The sequence below is a fragment of the Montipora foliosa genome, chromosome 5 (genome assembly GCF_036669935.1).
Source record: "Montipora foliosa isolate CH-2021 chromosome 5, ASM3666993v2, whole genome shotgun sequence".
NCBI classification, from domain to species: domain Eukaryota; kingdom Metazoa; phylum Cnidaria; class Anthozoa; order Scleractinia; family Acroporidae; genus Montipora; species Montipora foliosa.
This window is the reverse complement of record NC_090873.1, coordinates 47,342,602-47,361,661: the sequence shown is the minus strand read 5'-3', so window position 1 is coordinate 47,361,661 and position 19,060 is coordinate 47,342,602. Positions and strand designations below refer to the sequence as shown.

The window sequence follows — 19,060 nt, the reverse complement described above, 5'->3', positions numbered from 1 at the left end:
GGAACTTAATACTCTGGCCAAATTTCGTCATTTGGTATGTTTACCTAACTGTATCTAAGGACAGAATATGTTTATTAGATTGAAAAAAGGAGAAACTATTTCGAGCCTCCTTTAAGTAGTAATTTGTTAAATAATGATCAACGCAGGAAATTTATAGGATGAACATTACAGAAAGGCCTACCTGTATGCATTGGGTAGGAGATAAGTAAGCAGAAATGATTGTTACATTTCCTTATTTAAACGTTTCTCTGTTTTTTTTTTTTTTAATGTATCTGTGAAAGAAAGAGATTGCTCACTTCCATATTCCTAGTCCTAGTTTTTAGAAGACTATCAGCTGATGAGTATTTACATATATACATTCTCGTACTTCAAGTGGATGATTCATCCTCGAAGCTGCCATATCTAGAGTTGATATAGCGATTGAAGCTTGGTTTATCTCGGGCTCATAAAATAAGCGGGAATTTCAGTTGCGAGTGGGAGCGGGATTTCGTGTTTTTATAGGCTTGGGATGCGAGATTGGCAAGGAAAACAGAGCGGAATACGGGATTTCAATTCCAACGTGACCTCATCCTAAGTCTCCTAAGTTGACCAGCGCAAAAAGCGCAAGCTGGCGGAAATGAACCTTAATTTTGTGCGGTTTCAAATAATGAATAGCGACGGCTTTGTACCCTGTCACGACTTGTCAAACGTATCCATTATCGCTTACCCCACGTTAGTATCAGACCGTAGGAGGTCTTTGAGTCCTACTGTGATCTTTTGTGTTGGCCTCTGACGTAAATGACATTTGTCCATTTCCGAAATTTGCGTCTGTATTCTTGACCTCAGTGTCCTCAGTCCCGGTCGTTTGTAGTTTTTCTAGCCTTTCGACCTTTCTACGAGCGCTACTTTCTACTTTAAGTGGTATTAAAGTGGTTTGTTGTTATTTTACCAACCCGAAGTCGGGGTATCCCGTACCTGACCGTGCGGCGGCACTCTTTGATATTCAACTAGCGCCACAACTTCCACCTACAGTGATTACCGCTCAAGATTCCCAGCTCATAAAGATATGGACACACACCCCTGGAGCCGCAGTTCGCCAGAGAACCGTTAGACAGGAAACGACAAAGGCTAGTGCAGGAACTTTGCCCAATTTTGTTTTTTTTTACCATAGAGAAATTGTGCCTGGAGAAAGTTTTAGATGTTGCAGGGAGATATTCATCGTTCTGACGATGAAGACGGGTATGTGACATGTTGCAGTGCGGAGGATGAGGAAATCGACAAGCAGGACGAATCAGAAAGCGTTTCCACTTAAGATAGAGAAGCGAACTTCCTGTTAAGAAGAGTGTCTACATTCGGCAGTGCTGTTCGGTTCAAAAGCAGGCTAATGTTCTGCTTAAATACTCAGTTAACATTTTAAAAACTTTTTCGACAATTTGACGATGCATGTTTAGACAAATCGATGGATGTAGATATACTCTCTACCAAATCGTTTTATCTAAAGAAAAAACACGATACAGCAGAACAGGATTAGGGACCACTGAGGAAGCACCCCATAAAATGTCAGACGCACGAACTAACACACACCTTCAAAGACCAAATGCGTATCACCGAGTGTCAATCCATTGAAATTTTTGCCGAAAAGCAACAAGTCAAATGGCTAGCGCATTGTGTCAGAATGGAAAATGATGCACTTCAAAAACTCTCTCTCTTTATGACTACAACGAAGAAAAACTACAAATCAGTATGGTCAAGAATCGAGTCAAGATTGGGAATGGACCCACAGCAGTTTTGGAAATTAGCCCGAGATAAACCGAGCTTCAATCGTTATATCAACTCTAGATATGGCAGCTTCGAGGATGAATCATCCACTTGAAGTGCGAGAAGGTATGTATGTAAATACTCATCAGCTGATAGTCTTCTAAAAAACTAGGACTAGGAATATGGAAGTGAGCAATCTCTTTCTTTCACTGATACGTTCAAGAAAAAAAAACAGAGAAACGTTTAAATAAGGAAATGTAACAATCATTTCTGCTTACTTATCTGCTACCCATTGCATACAGGTAGGCCTTTCTGTAATGTTCATTCTATAAATTTCCTGCGTTAATCATTATTTAACAAATTACTACTTAAAGGAGGGTCGAAATAGTTTCTCCTTTTCTCAATCTAATAAACATATTCTGTCCTTAGATACAGTTAAGGTAATCATACCAAATGACGAAATTTGGCCAGAGTATTAAGTTCCCATCGCTGATTTCTCACATTATATTTTCCTCCAAAATAACGTTACCATAGCAACGATATTAGGCATTTCTTTGAGCCTTAAAACCAACATATATTGTTGCCCGATTTTTGTTGGTGTTGGTGCGTGTAACACCCGCTGTGCTGACTTTTAACGCAACATCTTCAAGAGCTAACTCTCTTATTAACTGATGATATACCCCTCTTTCCTCCCTCCGTCTAATCCAACTTCTCGTCCAAATAATTCGTTCCCGATTTCTTCCTTTTTCATCTTCCAAATCGTCCACTAAAAACAGAACCTGAATGATTTTCAGCCGCCGTCTTCTTAACTCATTGTCTGCCATATTTGTCGAGCAGGAGCCTGGGTTCAAGTGTTGCGAGCAATGTTGCGTTAAAAATCGTCTCGTGTAACATACCGTTGCCTCAACAAAGTTGCGTTAAAGGCTGTCTCGTGAAAGATGGATTAAAAATCGGCATTAAAAATCGGCACGGACAAGCCCAATGTTGTCGGCAATTTTGTATCTTGCACCGACGGCTTTTGCAGGGGGTTAAAAGTGTGACCCTCATAGTCCAACATGGAAACGAGGCTTTACCTTCAAATGCTTTGTAACCATCGTCAGTGGTGGCGAATCTTCAACAAAAATTCTCATAATTTTAATAGGCCATTTCCGAGATCATGTCTGCCTCCTCTTCAAAGCTAGTCTAAGTGGAAAGTTTTTGTGATGGTAATTACTTCTACTTTACATATAAATGAAAACTTCACTTCACTTCGCACTTAGACTCGCTTTGAAGAGGAGGTAGATATGAACTCGGAAATGGCCTACTGGAATATATCTGACACGTAACAGTAATAGAACGGATCACATGACCCCGTTAGCGTAAAAACGAGGCTGGATCACATAATGCCTTGTAGCTATTGTTTATGGTGACAGATTGTCCCAATATTGGTTATACTCTCTATTGGAGAGTAACTTTGACAACTCTGTAACATAATAGTAATAAATCTGATCTCGTGTCCATTACAACGTGTAAAGGAGCGTTTTTTCATGAAATGCCTTGTGGCATATTTCATTAAAAAGAGTTCATGCAGGCATATTCATGCTTGCATGCCCTCTTTTTAATGAAGAAAACAAAGGACCAAGGCTCCTGAGTATTATCACATGATCTGTATTGGGAAAACAAAATGTACAAGCCGAAAAGGTCTATTGCCAGAAATAATAATAGCTTTATTAATTAATCCATCATTAAATAAAAAATACGGTAAAATTTAAGATTAAACGAGACTTACCTGTAAGTTGAAGTTTGATGTGAATTCTACCGATTCCTAGTCAGGAACAGAGGAGTCACGTGAGATTGCGCGAGCAAGCCAGGTCAGTATTTAACAATGAATGAGCACAGGAAAAAACAAGGGTGGGGACAAATAAAAAGGATAAATTTGTCCTGTATAAAATATAGATATATATATGTATATGTTGGGTGGGCACGTGACTCCTCTGTTCCTGACTAGGAATCGGTAGAATTCACATCAAACTTCAACTTACAGGTAAATCTCGTTTAATCTTAAATTCTACCTCATCCTAGTCTACGTCACAAGGAATCACGTGAGATTTCAAAGCCCTGTGGTCATGAATTAAAGAAAACAAAAGATAGGTTTGGCAGACTGTATTTGCCTCTACAAAACCGAGCCAAAGTTACATGGAGCATTGATTGGTTTCTGGTAAAACTTAGCAAAGGTTCCGCAGTTAGACCATCCTGCAGATTCCAGAATAACTTCTAGCGGCATTCCTGCCCTGGCGACAGCACTGGTGGATGCTGCCCTAGTGCTGTGGGCCCCAAATTTGGTGGTATCTATGCCCGCAGCTTTCAAGACATTTTTGATCCAACGTGAAATTGTGTCCTTACTAACAGGTTTAAATGGTTTCTGAAAACTCAACAGTAACTGATTTCTGTTAGTGTCACCCCTATAAACAGTAGTCTTATCAACATATGCTTTCAAATGACGAATAACACATAAATTAGGCTCCTGGTCAAAAGCTTCCAGTTCAATAAGCTTCTGCTGTTTCTCTGGTCGGGAGTGCTTCTGGAGGCTGGACAGATAAAAAATACATTTCTTTTCTGACATGTCCATATGTTTAACATCTAGGCAGTGAATGGTTTGTGTTCGCTGACCAGTTAACAGAGCTAGTAACATAACAACTTTAAATGTAAGTTTCTTAAGTGAAATGTCCTCAACAGGAGGGTAGGAACAAAGATGAGTTAATACTTGACTGACATCCCAGATGGTTTCATAACGTGGTAATGAGGGCTTCTGTTAAAAAACACCCTTTAGAAATCGCTTTACTAATGGGTGTGTACCAAAGGTAGCAGAGTCACTAATGACAAGTATTGTTGAAATAGCTGATCTTGCTGTATTAACTCCACTATAGCCAACACCTGACTTGACTAGGTCTGCAAGAAAGTTTATTGCTTGAGCTACAGTAGCTGAAACTGGACTGATCCCTTTTGAGCTGCAGTAATTTCCCCACTTCGAAAGATACGTTCGGTACTGCTTTTTTGTCCCGTTTCTCCAGGCACACAGGATGATATCTGAAGCTGCTTGTGAAAGGCCGCTTGCATGCAACTCTTCCCGGATAAGTGGCAGATGAGAAGGTCCAGTTTCTTGTGTAATGGATGTACTTTCTCTGGGTGGCTGGGTAACAAAAGTAGTCTGGCATTGTGCTGCAGAAAGACTGGGCAGCTTATCAGCATTCTCATAGCCATTGAGTACCACACCTGAGTTGGCCATCTGGGGATCACCACTATCCCCGTGGCTTTGTCCTGTTCCAGTTTTTGAAGAACCTTTGGAATCACACTGAAGGGGGGAAAATAATAACCATTTAGTTCATTCCACTGAGCTGAAAAAGCATCTACTAAGTATGCTCCAGGGTAAGGTCGGAAGGAAATATATCTTGGGAATTGTTTATTGAGTCTCGACGCAAACATGTCAACATCTGGGCGAGCTTGCAGCTTATCAAGGGCTTTATTTAAGAGAGTGGGGTTCAGCATCCACAGTATTGGTGTTTATTTCCCTTGACTGTCTATCAGCTGCTACATTACTTTTCCCTGGTATGTATTCTGCAGATATCCAGATGTTTCTAGCCATGCACCAGCACCAGATATCTAAGGCCACTTTGTTGCATTGTACAGAGTGATTAGTGCCCATGTTATTTATCGCTGCCACTGCTGTTGTATTATCAATTTTCAGTCTGACATGTTTATTATTTAGTTTTGTCACAAAAGCTTGGAGTGACAAGCTCTTCAGCTTCTTGGGGTGTCCAGTGGCCCCCACAAGTCACATCTTTGAAAACACCTCCCCATCCAATTTTTGATGCATCAGTGCTAATTGTTAGTGATGGAGGGTCATGATTTATAACGTTGAATGAGTTTTCAATATTTTCGATCCACCATTGTAGTTCTGTTTTGGCATCTGTGGAGAGTGACATAAAGGCCTCATAGTTGCCATTATTGTCTTTGATAGCAAGAGATTTCTCTTGTTCTAGTTTTCTGTAATACAATGGCCCATACATAACAGCAGGGAAACTTGAGACCAGTAGTCCTATGACACTTGCAACCTCTCGTATAATGTATTTTGACCTCTCCTGCAGTGCTATGCATGCATTCTTAATTTTTTGTTTTTTCTACATGGTCAGTCTGACAGTCATTGTGATGGAATTTAGCATAACGATGAAACAACAACAATGATATTGAATGTAAGGAGAAATGTAGACTCGGAAAAATATCCGAGTCCCAGATGGCATTTGAACCCACGACCCTCCGTGATCTAGTCGGATGCTCTAACCACTGAGCTACTAGAGACTCTATGGTGAGCAAGGGTCAATTTGTGGGTCTCGACTGGAACCGCAGCGCGCGGCTACACAGCCAAGTATTGACTAGCATATTTGAAACTCACTAACAGCATCGCGCTGTCACATTAATGCATAATGTGACCCTTGCTCACCATAGAGTCTCCAGTAGCTCAGTGGTTAGAGCATCCGACTAGATCACGGAGGGTCGTGGGTTCAAATCCCATCTGGGACTCGGATATTTTTCCGAGTCTACATTTCTCCTTACATTCAATATCATTGTTGTTGTTTCATCGTTAACACACTCACTTTGGAGGTTGGTTGGCTGCATCTTGATATGCATTAATGTGACAGCGCGATGCTGTTAGTGAGTTTCAAATATGCTAGTCAATACTTGGCTGTGTAGCCGCGCGATGCGGTTCCAGTCGAGACCCACAAATTGACCCTTGCTCACCATAGAGTCTCCAGTAGCTCAGTGGTTAGAGCATCCGACTAGATCACGGAGGGTCGTGGGTTCAAATCCCATCTGGGACTCGGATATTTTTCCGAGTCTACATTTCTCCTTACATTCAATATCATTTAGCATAACTCCCAGAAAATTAACTTCTTGGGATGGTATCAGACATGATTTTTCAGGGTGAGGACAAAATCCCAGGTCAACAAACAGTTTTAATGTTTCAAGCACAGTAGTTAGACATTCGGTATAAGTATCACCCTGAATGTAATTGTCATCAATATAAGCTGCCAAGAGGTGGCCTTTTAACCTAAGACAAGAGTGTACTGGCTTTATGAGCTTTGTGAATTTCCTAGGGCAGAAACATAACCCATTAGGGAAGCAAGTGAACTTGTAGAAGTTTCCTTTCCAGTGAAACTTGAGATATTTTTGATGTTTCTCTGACACAGGCACAGAATAGTAGGCATCTTTGAGGTCGATGGTGGCCATGAAACAATTTGGACGTATTAGTCTAATTACTGAACCAAGAGTATCCATTTTGAAATGGTGATAAACAATGCTCTTGTTTAGTGCTTTAAGGTTTAAAATCATACGGTGTGATCCATCTTTCTTTTCTCTCAGAAAAATGGGGGAAATAAAATCATCAGTTTCCCGGACAGTTCTGACAATCACACCTTTGTTTAAAAGCTTTTCGATCTCAGTGTAAAAACTCCCGAATGGCCGGTGGCCCGTGTTGGACTGGCAGGTATCTAAAGTCAATAGTTGTTCCGGTTATCATATCTAGAATTTCTCTATCAGATGTAAGAGTTCTCCATTTAGAAAGGAAACTGGTAAGGTTACCTGCTTTAAAGCATTTAACATTTTGCTCTAAGCCAGTAATAATAACTGGTAATAGGGTTTCAAATTTACTTACATCGTGAATAACTGTTTGTAATGTTGTAGTTAGGCTCACTTGGTGTCCTCCCTCTTCTGGTTTAAGGCCCATGGTTTCTTTTTGAACGAGTTGTAGCTCTTGCGATGCCCTAAAAAAGGCTTGCTATTACGGGGCCTTTGATGTCCAGTTCCAGAGTAGCCTTGCTTATAATCATGCCCATGACTGACAGAGCTGGCAATTTTGTTGCACTCTTTTATTGTTTTTAAACTGCTTTGGACATCATCTCCAAAGAGGAAATCCGTTACTGGGATTTGCTGATTGCAAAGGGCACGAAGCTCCTTGTTTATTGAGGGTCTCATAATATCCCGTCGCCGCAATGAAAGCTCATAAGTTGCGTGTCCCAGCAAAGCGAGCGAATCAGTCAAAGAGGAAATAATTTTTGGTTTTTCATCCATCTTTCCTTTGACTTTACTTATTTCCTCAGTGGCCTTTGCAAGCGCAATGGTGGCTTTCACAACGGTTTGTTGGACATTTGCGAGTCGCAAGTCCTGTGATTTGACCGGTGGTTTGAGTTTGCCCCATAGTTCGTGGTTCACGAGGGGCACTTTCAATTTTTCGCAGTTGCCGGGTCGCACATACAGCTCTAGCTTTTCTTTAAGCTTTGCTTCCTTGAGCTTACCAGCAAATCTCTTATTAATAAGATTCGCTAGATGTTCATTTATGTTTGGGCCTGTTTTATCAGCCGTGTTATATTCCTCTTCAATCTCTTTCAGGAGCTTGTCACTCGAGTCGCCATCTTGTTCGTCTTCTCCAAGGATGGCGTGAACTGCATCGCAGTCAGAGTCGTCCGATGCGTCATCTGAATCAGACAAAGCTTTTCTAGCTTTCTTTTTTGAGGGTCCCGGTTGGGAGTTTGAGTCACTTTTTGACTTTGCCTTGGACATTTGCGGTACTTTCCGCTTTAGTGAAGCATCGGTGATGCGTGTTGACGTTCCCGCCAAAAGATCAACTTTCTTTTGCAGTCCTTGAATAGCTTCCCACAGTTTATTGGGAGCGATAGCATGAGCACCGGTGGTGTCATGATCATTTTCGTCTTCGGCTAGCACTGCAGCTTCGTCTTCTTCAGCGCTAAAGGAAAGTTTGTCCATCTCATTCATCTTGGCATCCGCCATAACCGAAAGCTTACCGCACACTGACCTGGCTTGCTCGCGCAATCTCTCGTGATTCCTTGTGACGTAGACTAGGATGAGGTAGAATTACGATAATAAAATTAAAACATGAAAAATGGAAAGAGGCAATGTACAATTTAAATACTTAGGGTTTCGTACAATAAAAATTCACGAGAACATCATCTATTCTTTAAAATGCGACTTGACCTTAGCACAAAGGACTTCATGTGCCTATCAGTCTTAGAATGTCTTAAGGCTTAACGCGATTCATCACTCGAGAAGAGGCTATTAATCGTTGGTATTGATATCAGTGAGTAATTGGGATGGTTCTTATCACTTAAAATTCTCTCGAGTTCGCACCTAGAAGCTGCATCTCTGCGCTCTTAAAGGTTAGGAAGGCTAGCCTTTATGATGTCAATAAGTTAAAGTCTGCGATTCTGCACACGCTGCAGATCTTCCACGCCGAAGATGCATACTCTAACACTGTGAGAACAACATTTTCAGTTGTGACTAGGAAGAGGAAGCATTATAGGAAGGTACATCTGAACCCTATTATTCTTTCTCTTGAACTTGTAAAACTGCGGCGCTTCCTGCATTCCATGCGTAGAGTGGAGCTGATATAACAGGACGCTTTGCTGGTGTGATAATGTTTCTTGATCACTTGAGAGTGTAACAACTCACAGGCACTGTACTCTGCATTTAAAACTGTGTACGACCCCAAAACGAACACTGTTGTCCCGGTTAAGAATGCAGATGGAACTCAGCTATATTTACAGACATGAAAGAAACATCAGACAGATGGAAAGAGCATTTTCACCAACTGCTGAATAAAGAAGGCAACGTAGACAATGATACAACTGACCACCTAACTGCTCGAGAGACAATGATGCATTTGAATGGAAGAACTAAGGAAAACTGTAAAAGCTGCTAATATTGGTGAAGCGCCTGGTCTGGATGGCATACCAGCTGAAGTCATAAAACACGACGGTGATGATCTAGTACAACAACTGCTATCCGTAAAGTGCACTAGGTGAAACCGCATGCGTATATCCAAGATATTCACCACACCTAAGAACGTGCAATGCGCTACACCGGCGCAGATTACTCTCGGCTCAGTCAACATAGAAATCGATTTACTGCCGAAGAGGTAGAGCATTGCATCAGCATCGGCAAGGTCACGGGCTCGAACGCCGTTGGAGCCACCCGAATTTTTCAGGTGTCAATAAGAGACAATTGCTTTAATTGTCCAGATACGTGCGAGGATCATTTCTGTCTTTCGGAAGCTATTGTGTTGGAAAGCATCCCCAGAAGCTGATAAGAATAGTGTAACCGAACTTGCAGATCTGGGTAAAATCGCGCAAGCCACAGCAAAGACCACTGCCGGAATTAAGAAATTAGTCTGCCTGCTGCACCAGACTAAGACACTTATTTCACGACTTTAAAGACCAATGCAACCCTCCATCTAATTAGGGACAATGTCGCGAAGAGGGACTTAAATGTACCGATCTCCGCAGCTGCAATGATGCTGAAGATGATTGAAGCTGTGATAATGATGCTGATGACGATGATCATGAGTCATCTGATGTTTATAATGTTAATCATGATCATGACGACGATGATGATGAAGGAGAGGAGGAGGAGGAAGACGCGAGAGATGAATAGGATACCTTTCAGCATTTGGCTGAATCGACTTAGTTCTAAAACGTAAGCGGTGCAAAATAAGCCACAAGGCACTTCACGGAAAAAGGCTCCTTTGCATGTCATAATGAACACGAGATCAGATTTATTTACTGTTATGTTACAAGGTTGTATAAGTTACACGCCAATATATAGTATAAGTAATATTGCGACAATCTGTCGACACAAACAATAATTACAATGCATTATGTGACCCAGCCTCGTTTTCACGCTAACGAGGTCACGTGATCCGTTCTTCTAGCTCTCCTTACTGGCCGCCATCGTTCTTTCGAACTTTAAACCAATCAGAGTTCATGTGAGAAAAGCACCAATCATCGGTCTTTTTAATTCACTGTGTGCTAGGGTCTTCTCCCGACCCCTTCGTCATATTGAAAGCCGAGAAGACCCTGGGAACGAAGGTGTCCAAAGAGAAAATGGAAACAATGTTTATGCAAAATTTTGGAGACAAGCAAATGGTATCATGGTATTTTAGAAAGTGACCTACTTACAACCGTCACTTGACCGTGGAGATGACTTCCCCTCATTGTCGAAACGTCAGTCGCTATCAACAGTCCTTCTGAGGACTACTTTCCGACCAGATAAACAAATTTCGTCGAGTTACGATTTAAATCGGTTGGACCATTGTTTTTCTGGTTATTGCCTTCTTACATTTTTTTCTCTGTGCATTGCTCGTCTTTTTCTTTTCTTGTTCCTACATCCTTTATGTTGCTTTCTAAAACACCAGAAACGGGTTTTTTGCGTTGGGAGAAATCTTTGTACATGAAGCACCCTTAGGAAAAACTCAAGCTCCATGAGGGTTTTCTCAGACAAAAGATAATAACATACTCCCTTCCGCTGACCGAATGTGTTCATTCAACTGCAGGTTACTCCATGAACAACACACATATCGTCGACAGCCACAATTCCAATTCTGCTGCTAAGTAGATATTTCCTTGATGGTCCCAAATTCTACTTCACCGTCCTTGATTATAATCAACAATTCCAAAACGCTCTTTTTGCTCATTTGAATGGTAACCGCACCCCATAAAAGTCGAAATTTAACCACCACGCGTATTAAAAGCGGATTCTTTCCTATGAACTCATTGCAGTTATTTGGCTCTCAAATGCTGTATTGTCAAGTACAGCGGTTGTACCTTGCAGGATCAGTTTCGTGCAACACGAAATTTGTAATGCACTTGTATGAATGTTTATTTGCCGCACAAAATAACAATAACAATCATAACTTTACAATAATTGTGGCGAGGAGAGCTCATGATACCACTAGGATTCTAAAAGAGGCTCCTTAATATGCTGATATTAACCTAAAAACGTACGCAACGTATGTGTAGCATAACAAATTCAGGTATTTTTAAGGCATCGGAAACCCCTAACATATTTCTTGACGGTGAGGTAGCTAGGTGAGTGAGTTATTGCGGAAGAGAGTGCAAAATTTTAGGAAATTGATAAAGAATTGTGACAAAAATATGGGCGATAAGCATTGGTCATTCTGGTGCCGAAATTGTGCACTTGTCAGCTTGTTACAAATACGTTCAAATACATTCGAGGCAATAACTGATTATGGTAAAAAAAAAAAACATGAAATTAGTAATTTGAAACGAATTGATTTGAAAAATGTTGAGAATACCGAATTCCCCAAAAAAGGGAGGATAACGTTCTCCTTATCGCTCGCAGAACACGCTTTAATTTGCGAGTAAAATATTCTATTTAAATTAGAGACATATGGAGAAGACCCAGTAGAGTTCCAATAATTACTGAAAGGATAAGGGAACGCGCAGTACAGGGCTAAATTGGTTTTTGAAGATAAGTAAAAACAAGACCTGAACATAATTCCAATAGATTTCAAGATTTAATACAAAACTAATGTAATAGCCGGACACCAAAACATTTGGTTTCATAATTGTTTTTTAATATTAACTGAGAGTTTGTTACATTTCAACCAAACATCATCATTGGGCAACTCGTCATTTAGTACAGATTGTACTGTGCTTGGGTATTTAAGTGTGGGGAGGAAGGCGGAGGGCTGGCTATCAAATATTGGGCTTTTAAATGTGTGAAACAATGAAGCGCGTGCCTTTAGTGGACAGTGAACAGTCCATAGCTAAACATAGTTGAAGGGGGGTAAGGAGTGACAGATATGACTATGAATGACGAATTAACATAAAATGAACATTACCTTAGGCAATTCAGAACCAACTACCGATTTTATTTCACAGATGAAACGGCGACTTGTGTCAGCGCAAAGATTGACGACGAGATCATGAACCTGGAGAACTCAGAGGAAAAACTAAACAAACTGAAAACAGAATTTCCCAATATTCCAGAGGTCTTTATCAAGCGGGTCCTTCGTTGCCATGATGTTGCAGCAAATCCAGAAAATCTTGAAATTGTTCGTAAAGAGCTGCGGGGATTTCAATTTATTCAGACCCCACAAGGGAGAGGAGGAGTCTTTAAGAAACGGTCAAGTGCAGGACAGAGAGAGGTACCGAAAGGCGGATCTATAGCAGAATGCGGAGGGGACCTTGCAGGACGTCATGTAGGTGACCAGAAACAATGGAAGACGTTATTGAATTGACTAAAATGATAAGCGTTACTATTATTTTCCAAGAATTGACCTCTTTATATTGTAAGTATTGTTTTGCCATTTCAGAGGATGTGATGTTCTCAAGGGAATTCTTTTGTCTTTTCATACGTTATTCATACATAAGCACATGCATAAGACGACATTTGAAAAAAGCTGTTCTCTAGAATAACATCACGTGGTCTGAATGGGAAAACAAAACGTACAATCTAAAGAAGTCAATGTTAATCCTCACGGAAAATTAGAACATGACACACACTTTGTTTGATGTGAAGAGATTAATGCTTTTTATTAATGGCAGTTAAAGGCAATAACGAAAACCGCGCAAACTATATCTCTCTGTGCACCACTAGCTGAAGAGGGTGGAAGGTACGATATGGGAGGGATGATTTAGGAGGTAGTGTGGCCCAGTGGTTAGGACGCTAGCCTTGAGATCTGGAGATCCCGGGTTCGAGACCCACTCTGACCACACGTTGAATTTGTTCCTAGTAGTCCCTGGTTCAACTTCCCAGCTGCACTTGTAAATATCCAACTGGTTTGCCTCCGGACAGTTGGGATTCTTAACAGTTGTTGTTGTTATTGTTGTTCTGTTCCGTCATTTCGTTGATTGTGTTTCATTGGCTCTGAAAGGCCTCTATGGGGAGCGGTGACTTAAGCATGTATTGTATTGTATATGGAAAGAATATGGATCACTGCAGCTTTGGGTCTAAAACGTGGGTCACATTCCACAGGTCAGTTTACATGTCATGCTGCAGATAAATAAAGAACACCCAAATTGTCTCCTAGCGCTAATCACTCAACAAAAATGTTGTTTCAGGTCTTGCGGAACGTTTGACTTAGTTGTTGATCATTGGAGCAGGGTTTTCTAGTCTTGACCTGTGAAATGTGACCTATGTTTTAGACCCGCCCTCACTGCTGGCTGCATCTGTCAAACGAGTCAACAGCGCCACATACAACTGCTAAACATCCACGTCAATAATCCATGAACCCTATCGCATAATATTATAATTTGTAACAAAATCTGACGTGATGAAAGATATTGAACAACAGTAACAATGCTCGCGTTAAGGAATTACAATTTTGAAGCGCTAAAATCAACCACAATGTGAAGGTACATACGAAATAAAATCACTTCATTGCCGTTAGGTATTTCGAACACCATTACGTCGTTTTATATCCAGCGATCCGGCGCTATTCCAGAGCTCTAAAGCGCACAATAACCGTACATGAAAAGGCAACGTAGCTTCAAGGCCTTCAACTTGGAATCGAAGCCTGATGTAGATCACCGTGCAGCGTGAAAAATCGGCGAATTATCTTTGACAAATCGCGGCTGCTTACGAGACAGCTACAGTTTTGCAAATAGTCTGGGAGCATCTGTAATCCCTTGGGAATTTCGCGATGAAAGCAAGTCGCCTATCTAGAGGGTCCCCAATAAGTTTGGCGAAATGCGGAATTTGGCTTTTTTTGCGATTACATTCGGGATTTGAGCTGAAAACCTGGACTAAATGAGCGTGCGCCTGTGTCAAATACCACTGACCGCTCTTTGATGATTTAGCAGCCCATACCCCTACCGCTCTTTGTAACTACATTTAACTGCATTCATTGAACATCATTTTGAATACCTCAAATTATTGGTCTTTCCTTAAAAACCTGCCCATTAATCAACCACAACTTTCTAATTACTTAAACCATAACTCACTGAAAATGGCTTGAAATGATCCTAGTAATCTGTAAAAATAGTAATTACTGTTACTCCACATGACTTCTACTGAGTTAGGTTTATAAAAATTACATTAAGCTTCTGTTCTTGAAAAATAATATCCTCTGCCAAAAAAAAGATCGTTATTTGCACTGTACCAGATGCCTGTACAGTTGGGCTTTCGCTTCCCCTCCCTCACCCATCAGTGTGACGGGTGCCTGGCAGGGGGGGGGGGGGGGAAGGGGGGGGGGACTCATGGCTGGGTTGCGGGGGATTGCTGACCATTGGAGCATTACTCAGTCAAGGGGCTGGCTGGCTGGCTGGCTAGCTGGCTGGCCTCCAGTGGAAGCCCCTGGACATATCCCTGGCATCCAACCTCCATTTAGTGATGCAGTTGTTAATTTTTTTTTGTTTTAGATTGACAATTTTCAGATGGATGACAACTGGAAGAAGCTCTTGGATTTGGCTGGTGTAATAGATGAACAGAAACAAAGCAAGGAGACCATGAAGTTCATTTATGACTTTGTGGAAAAAAGGGGTGGAATTGAAAATGTCACAAGGGAAATAGAGATGGAAAAGAAAGGTGGCCCTCCACCGTTGCCTTTGAAGAAAAAGGGTAATGATTTGTGTGATTTTAATGTCTCTAAAAAAGTCTAGAAATGATCCATAAAAGCTTTAAAGGTCACTGTACAACACAAACGGATTTAAGTGACCATGAAACCATTTGTGTATGTCTATTTATATTCATATATAGGAATTAGAAGAAAGATGAGCAAAAATTAGCGGTATTTGCTTATTTCTGGTGACCCATTTGAATCACGAGCTGAGGCGAGCAGCTTACGAATTGCGTGTGTGGCTTACGCGCGCGCTCTCAGCTGAAAACCCTTTTGTTGCACTCGAATGAGCGGGTGACGCATGCGCAAATGCTGATCTTGTAACCCCTCATTTTTCCTGATTTTGCAAGTTTACTCGTCTATATCTCTGCCTCCAGACGGTGAATTTTTTTCAATGTTTGCATCTTAGTTTAGATTGATTTAAAACTTTTTTCTTTCAACGATAACTCTAGATAAGGCAGCTTCGAGGATGAATCATCCACTTGAAGTACGAGAATGTATGTATGTAAATACTCATCAGCTGATAGTCTTCTAAAAAAGTAGGACTAGGAATATGGAAGTGAGCAATCTCTTTCTTTCACTGATACGTTCAAGAAAAAAAACAGAGAAACGTTTAAATAAGGAAATGTAACAATCATTTCTGCTTACTTATCTGCTACCCATTGCATACAGGTAGGCCTTTCTGTAATGTTCATTCTATAAATTTCCTGCGTTAATCATTATTTAACAAATTACTACTTAAAGGAGGGTCGAAATAGTTTCTCCTTTTTTCAATCTAATAAACATATTTCGTCCTTAGATACAGTTAGGGTAATCATACCAAATGACGAAATTTGGCCAGAGTATTAAGTTCCCATCGCTGATTTCTCACATTATATTTTCCTCCAAAATAACGTTACCATAGCAACGATATTAGGCATTTCTTTGAGCCTTAAAACCAACATATATTGTTGCCCGAATTTTGTTGGTGTTGGTGCGTGTAACACCCGCGCTGCTGACTTTTAACGCAACATCTTCAAGAGCTAACTCTCTTATTAACTGATGATATACCCCTCTTTCCTCCCTCCGTCTAATCCAACTTCTCGTCCAAATAATTCGTTCCCGATTTCTTCCTTTTTCATCTTCCAAATCGTCCACTAACAACAGAACCTGAATGGTGTTCAGCCACCGTTTCTTAACTCGTTATCCGCCATATTTGTCGAGCAGGAGCCTGGGTTCTAGTGTTGCGAGCAATGTTGCGTTAACCGTTGCCGCAACAAAGTTGCGTTAAAAGCTGTCTCGTGTAACATGGATTAAAAATCGGCATTAAAAATCGGCACGGACAAGCCAAATGTTGTCGGCAATTTTGTATCTTGCACCGACGGCTTTTACGGGGGGTTAAAAGTGTGACCCTCATAGTCCAACATGGAAACGAGGCTTTACCTTCAAATTCTTTGTAACCATCGTCAATGGTGGCGAATCTTCAACAAAAATTCTCATAATTTTAATAGGCCATTTCCGAGATCATGTCTCCCTCCTCTTCAAAGCTGTCTAAGTGCGAAATTTTTGTGATGGTAATTACTTCCACTTTACATATATATGAAAACTTCACTTCACTTCTCACTTAGACTCGCTTTGAAGAGGAGGTAGATATGAACTCGGAAATGGCCTACTGGAATATATCTGACACGTAACAGTAATAGAACGGATCACATGACCACGTTAGCGTAACAACGAGGCTGGATCACATAATGCCATGTAGCTGTTGTTTATGGTGACAGATTGTCCCAATATTGGTTATACTCTCTATTGGAGAGTAACTTTGACAACTCTGTAACATAATAGTAATAAATCTGATCTCGTGTCCATTACAACGTGTAAAGGAGCGTTCCTTCATGAAATGCCTTGTGGCATATTTCATTAAAAAGAGTGCATGCAGGCATATTCATGCTTGCATGCCCTCTTTTTAATGAACAAAACAAAGGACCAAGCCTCCTGAGTATTATCACATGATCTGTATTGGGAAAACAAAATGTACAAGCCGAAAAGGTCTATTGCCAGAAATAATAATAGCTTTATTAATTAATCCATCATTAAATAAAAAATACGGTAAAATTACGATAATAAAATTAAAACATGAAAAATATAAGAGGCAATGTACAATTTAAATACTTAGGGTTTCGTACAATAAAAATTCACGAGAACATCATCTATTCTTTAAAATGCGACTTAATCTTAGCACAAAGGACTTCATGTGCCTATCAGTCTTAGAATGTGGTATCTTAAGGCTTAACGCAATTCATCACTCGAGAAGAGGCTATTAATCGTTGGTATTGATATCAGTGAGTAATTGGGATGGTTCTTATCACTTAAAATTCTCTCGAGTTCGCACCTAGAAGCTGCATCTCTGCGCTCTTAAAGGTTAGGAAGGCTAGCCTCTATGATGTCAATAAGTTAAAGTCTGCGATTCTGCACACGCTGCAGATCTTCCACGCCGAAGATGCATACTCTAACACTGTGAGAACAACATTTTCAGTTGTGACTAGGAAGAGGAAGCATTAGAGGAAGGTACATCTCAAACCTATTATTCTTTCTCTTGGACTTGTAAAACTGCGGCGCTTCCTGCATAGACCTCTTTCATAATGGCGGCCAAATAAAATATTATTTTGTTTCAATGCTAAAAATTGCCCTACTAACCTCGCTACAACGAGTAAATTTCAAAAGAATATTTGTTTTAAAACGAGGGCAGTAGGTCTAATTAACATAAATACAAAAGAATGTAAAAGTGGTCGCCATTTATAAAAGTGGTCTATTCCATGCGTAGAGTGGAGCTGATATAACAGGACGCTTTGCTGGTGTGATAATGTTTCTTGATCACTTGAGAGTGTAACAACTCACAGGCACTGTACTCTGCACTTAAAACTGTGTACGACCCCAAAACGAACACTGTTGTCCCGGTTAAGAATGCAGATGGAACTCAGCTATATTTACAGACATGAAAGAAACATCAGACAGATGGAAAGAGCATTTTCACCAAATGCTGAATCAAGAAGGCAACGTAGACAATGATACAACTGACCACCTAACTGCTCGAGAGACAATGATGCATTTGAATGGAAGAACTAAGGAAAACTGTAAAAGCTGCTAATATTGGTGAAGCGCCTGGTCTGGATGGCATACCAGCTGAAGTCATAAAACACGACGGTGATGATCTAGTACAACAACTGCTATCCGTAAAGTGCACTAGGTGAAACCGCATGCGTATATCCAAGATATTCACCACACCTAAGAACGTGCAATGCGCTACACCGGCGCAGATTACTCTCGGCTCAGTCAACATAGAAATCGATTTACTGCCGAAGAGATAGAGCATTACATAAGCATCGCCAAGGTCATGGGCTCGAACGCCGTTGGAGCCACCCGAATTTTTCAGGTGTCAATAAGAGACAATTGCTTTAATTGTCCAGATACGTGCGAGGATCATTTCTGTCTTTCGGAAGCTATGGTGTTGGAAAGCATCCCCAGAAGCTGATGAGAATAGTGTAAACGCACTTGCAGATCTGGGTAAAATCGCGCAAGCCACAGCAAAGACCACTGCCGGAATTGAGAAATTAGTCTGCCTGCTGCACCAGACTAAGACACTTATTTCCGACGATAAAGACCAATGCAACACGCCATCTAATTAATGACAGTGTTCCACTAATAGATGTCAATGTCGAGAAGCGGGACTTAAATGTACCGATCTCCGCAGCTGCAATGATGCTGAAGATGATTGAAGCTGTGATAATGATGCTGATGACGATGATCATGAGTCATCTGATGTTTATAATGTTAATCATGATCATGACGACGATGATGATGAAAAAGAGGAGGAGGAGGAAGACGCGAGAGATGAATAGGATACCTTTTTTCCTTGTCAGGGAGTTGTGAAAAAAT

General features: G+C 40.8%; 1 protein-coding gene and 2 non-coding genes across 6 annotated transcripts in view; all 3 read left to right on the top strand.

Moving 5' to 3' along the window:
• Positions 1–19,060, top strand: part of LOC138004518 (uncharacterized) — a 71,437-nt gene that overhangs the window by 11,881 nt on the left and 40,496 nt on the right. For 3 of the 4 annotated variants that reach the window (XM_068851052.1, XM_068851053.1, XM_068851050.1), the window contains exons 4-5: positions 12,468–12,787; positions 14,949–15,147. In XM_068851052.1, the coding sequence (XP_068707153.1) occupies positions 12,468–12,787; positions 14,949–15,147 (519 nt within the window). The remainder of the gene's footprint in view (positions 1–12,467; positions 12,788–14,948; positions 15,148–19,060) is intronic. The other variant, XM_068851051.1, reaches the window with a different exon arrangement.
• Positions 6,221–6,294, top strand: Trnas-aga (transfer RNA serine (anticodon AGA)). Its single transcript has one exon. It is a non-coding gene; the product is annotated as a tRNA-Ser (tRNA).
• On the top strand, positions 6,520–6,593 carry Trnas-aga (transfer RNA serine (anticodon AGA)). Its single transcript has one exon. It is a non-coding gene; the product is annotated as a tRNA-Ser (tRNA).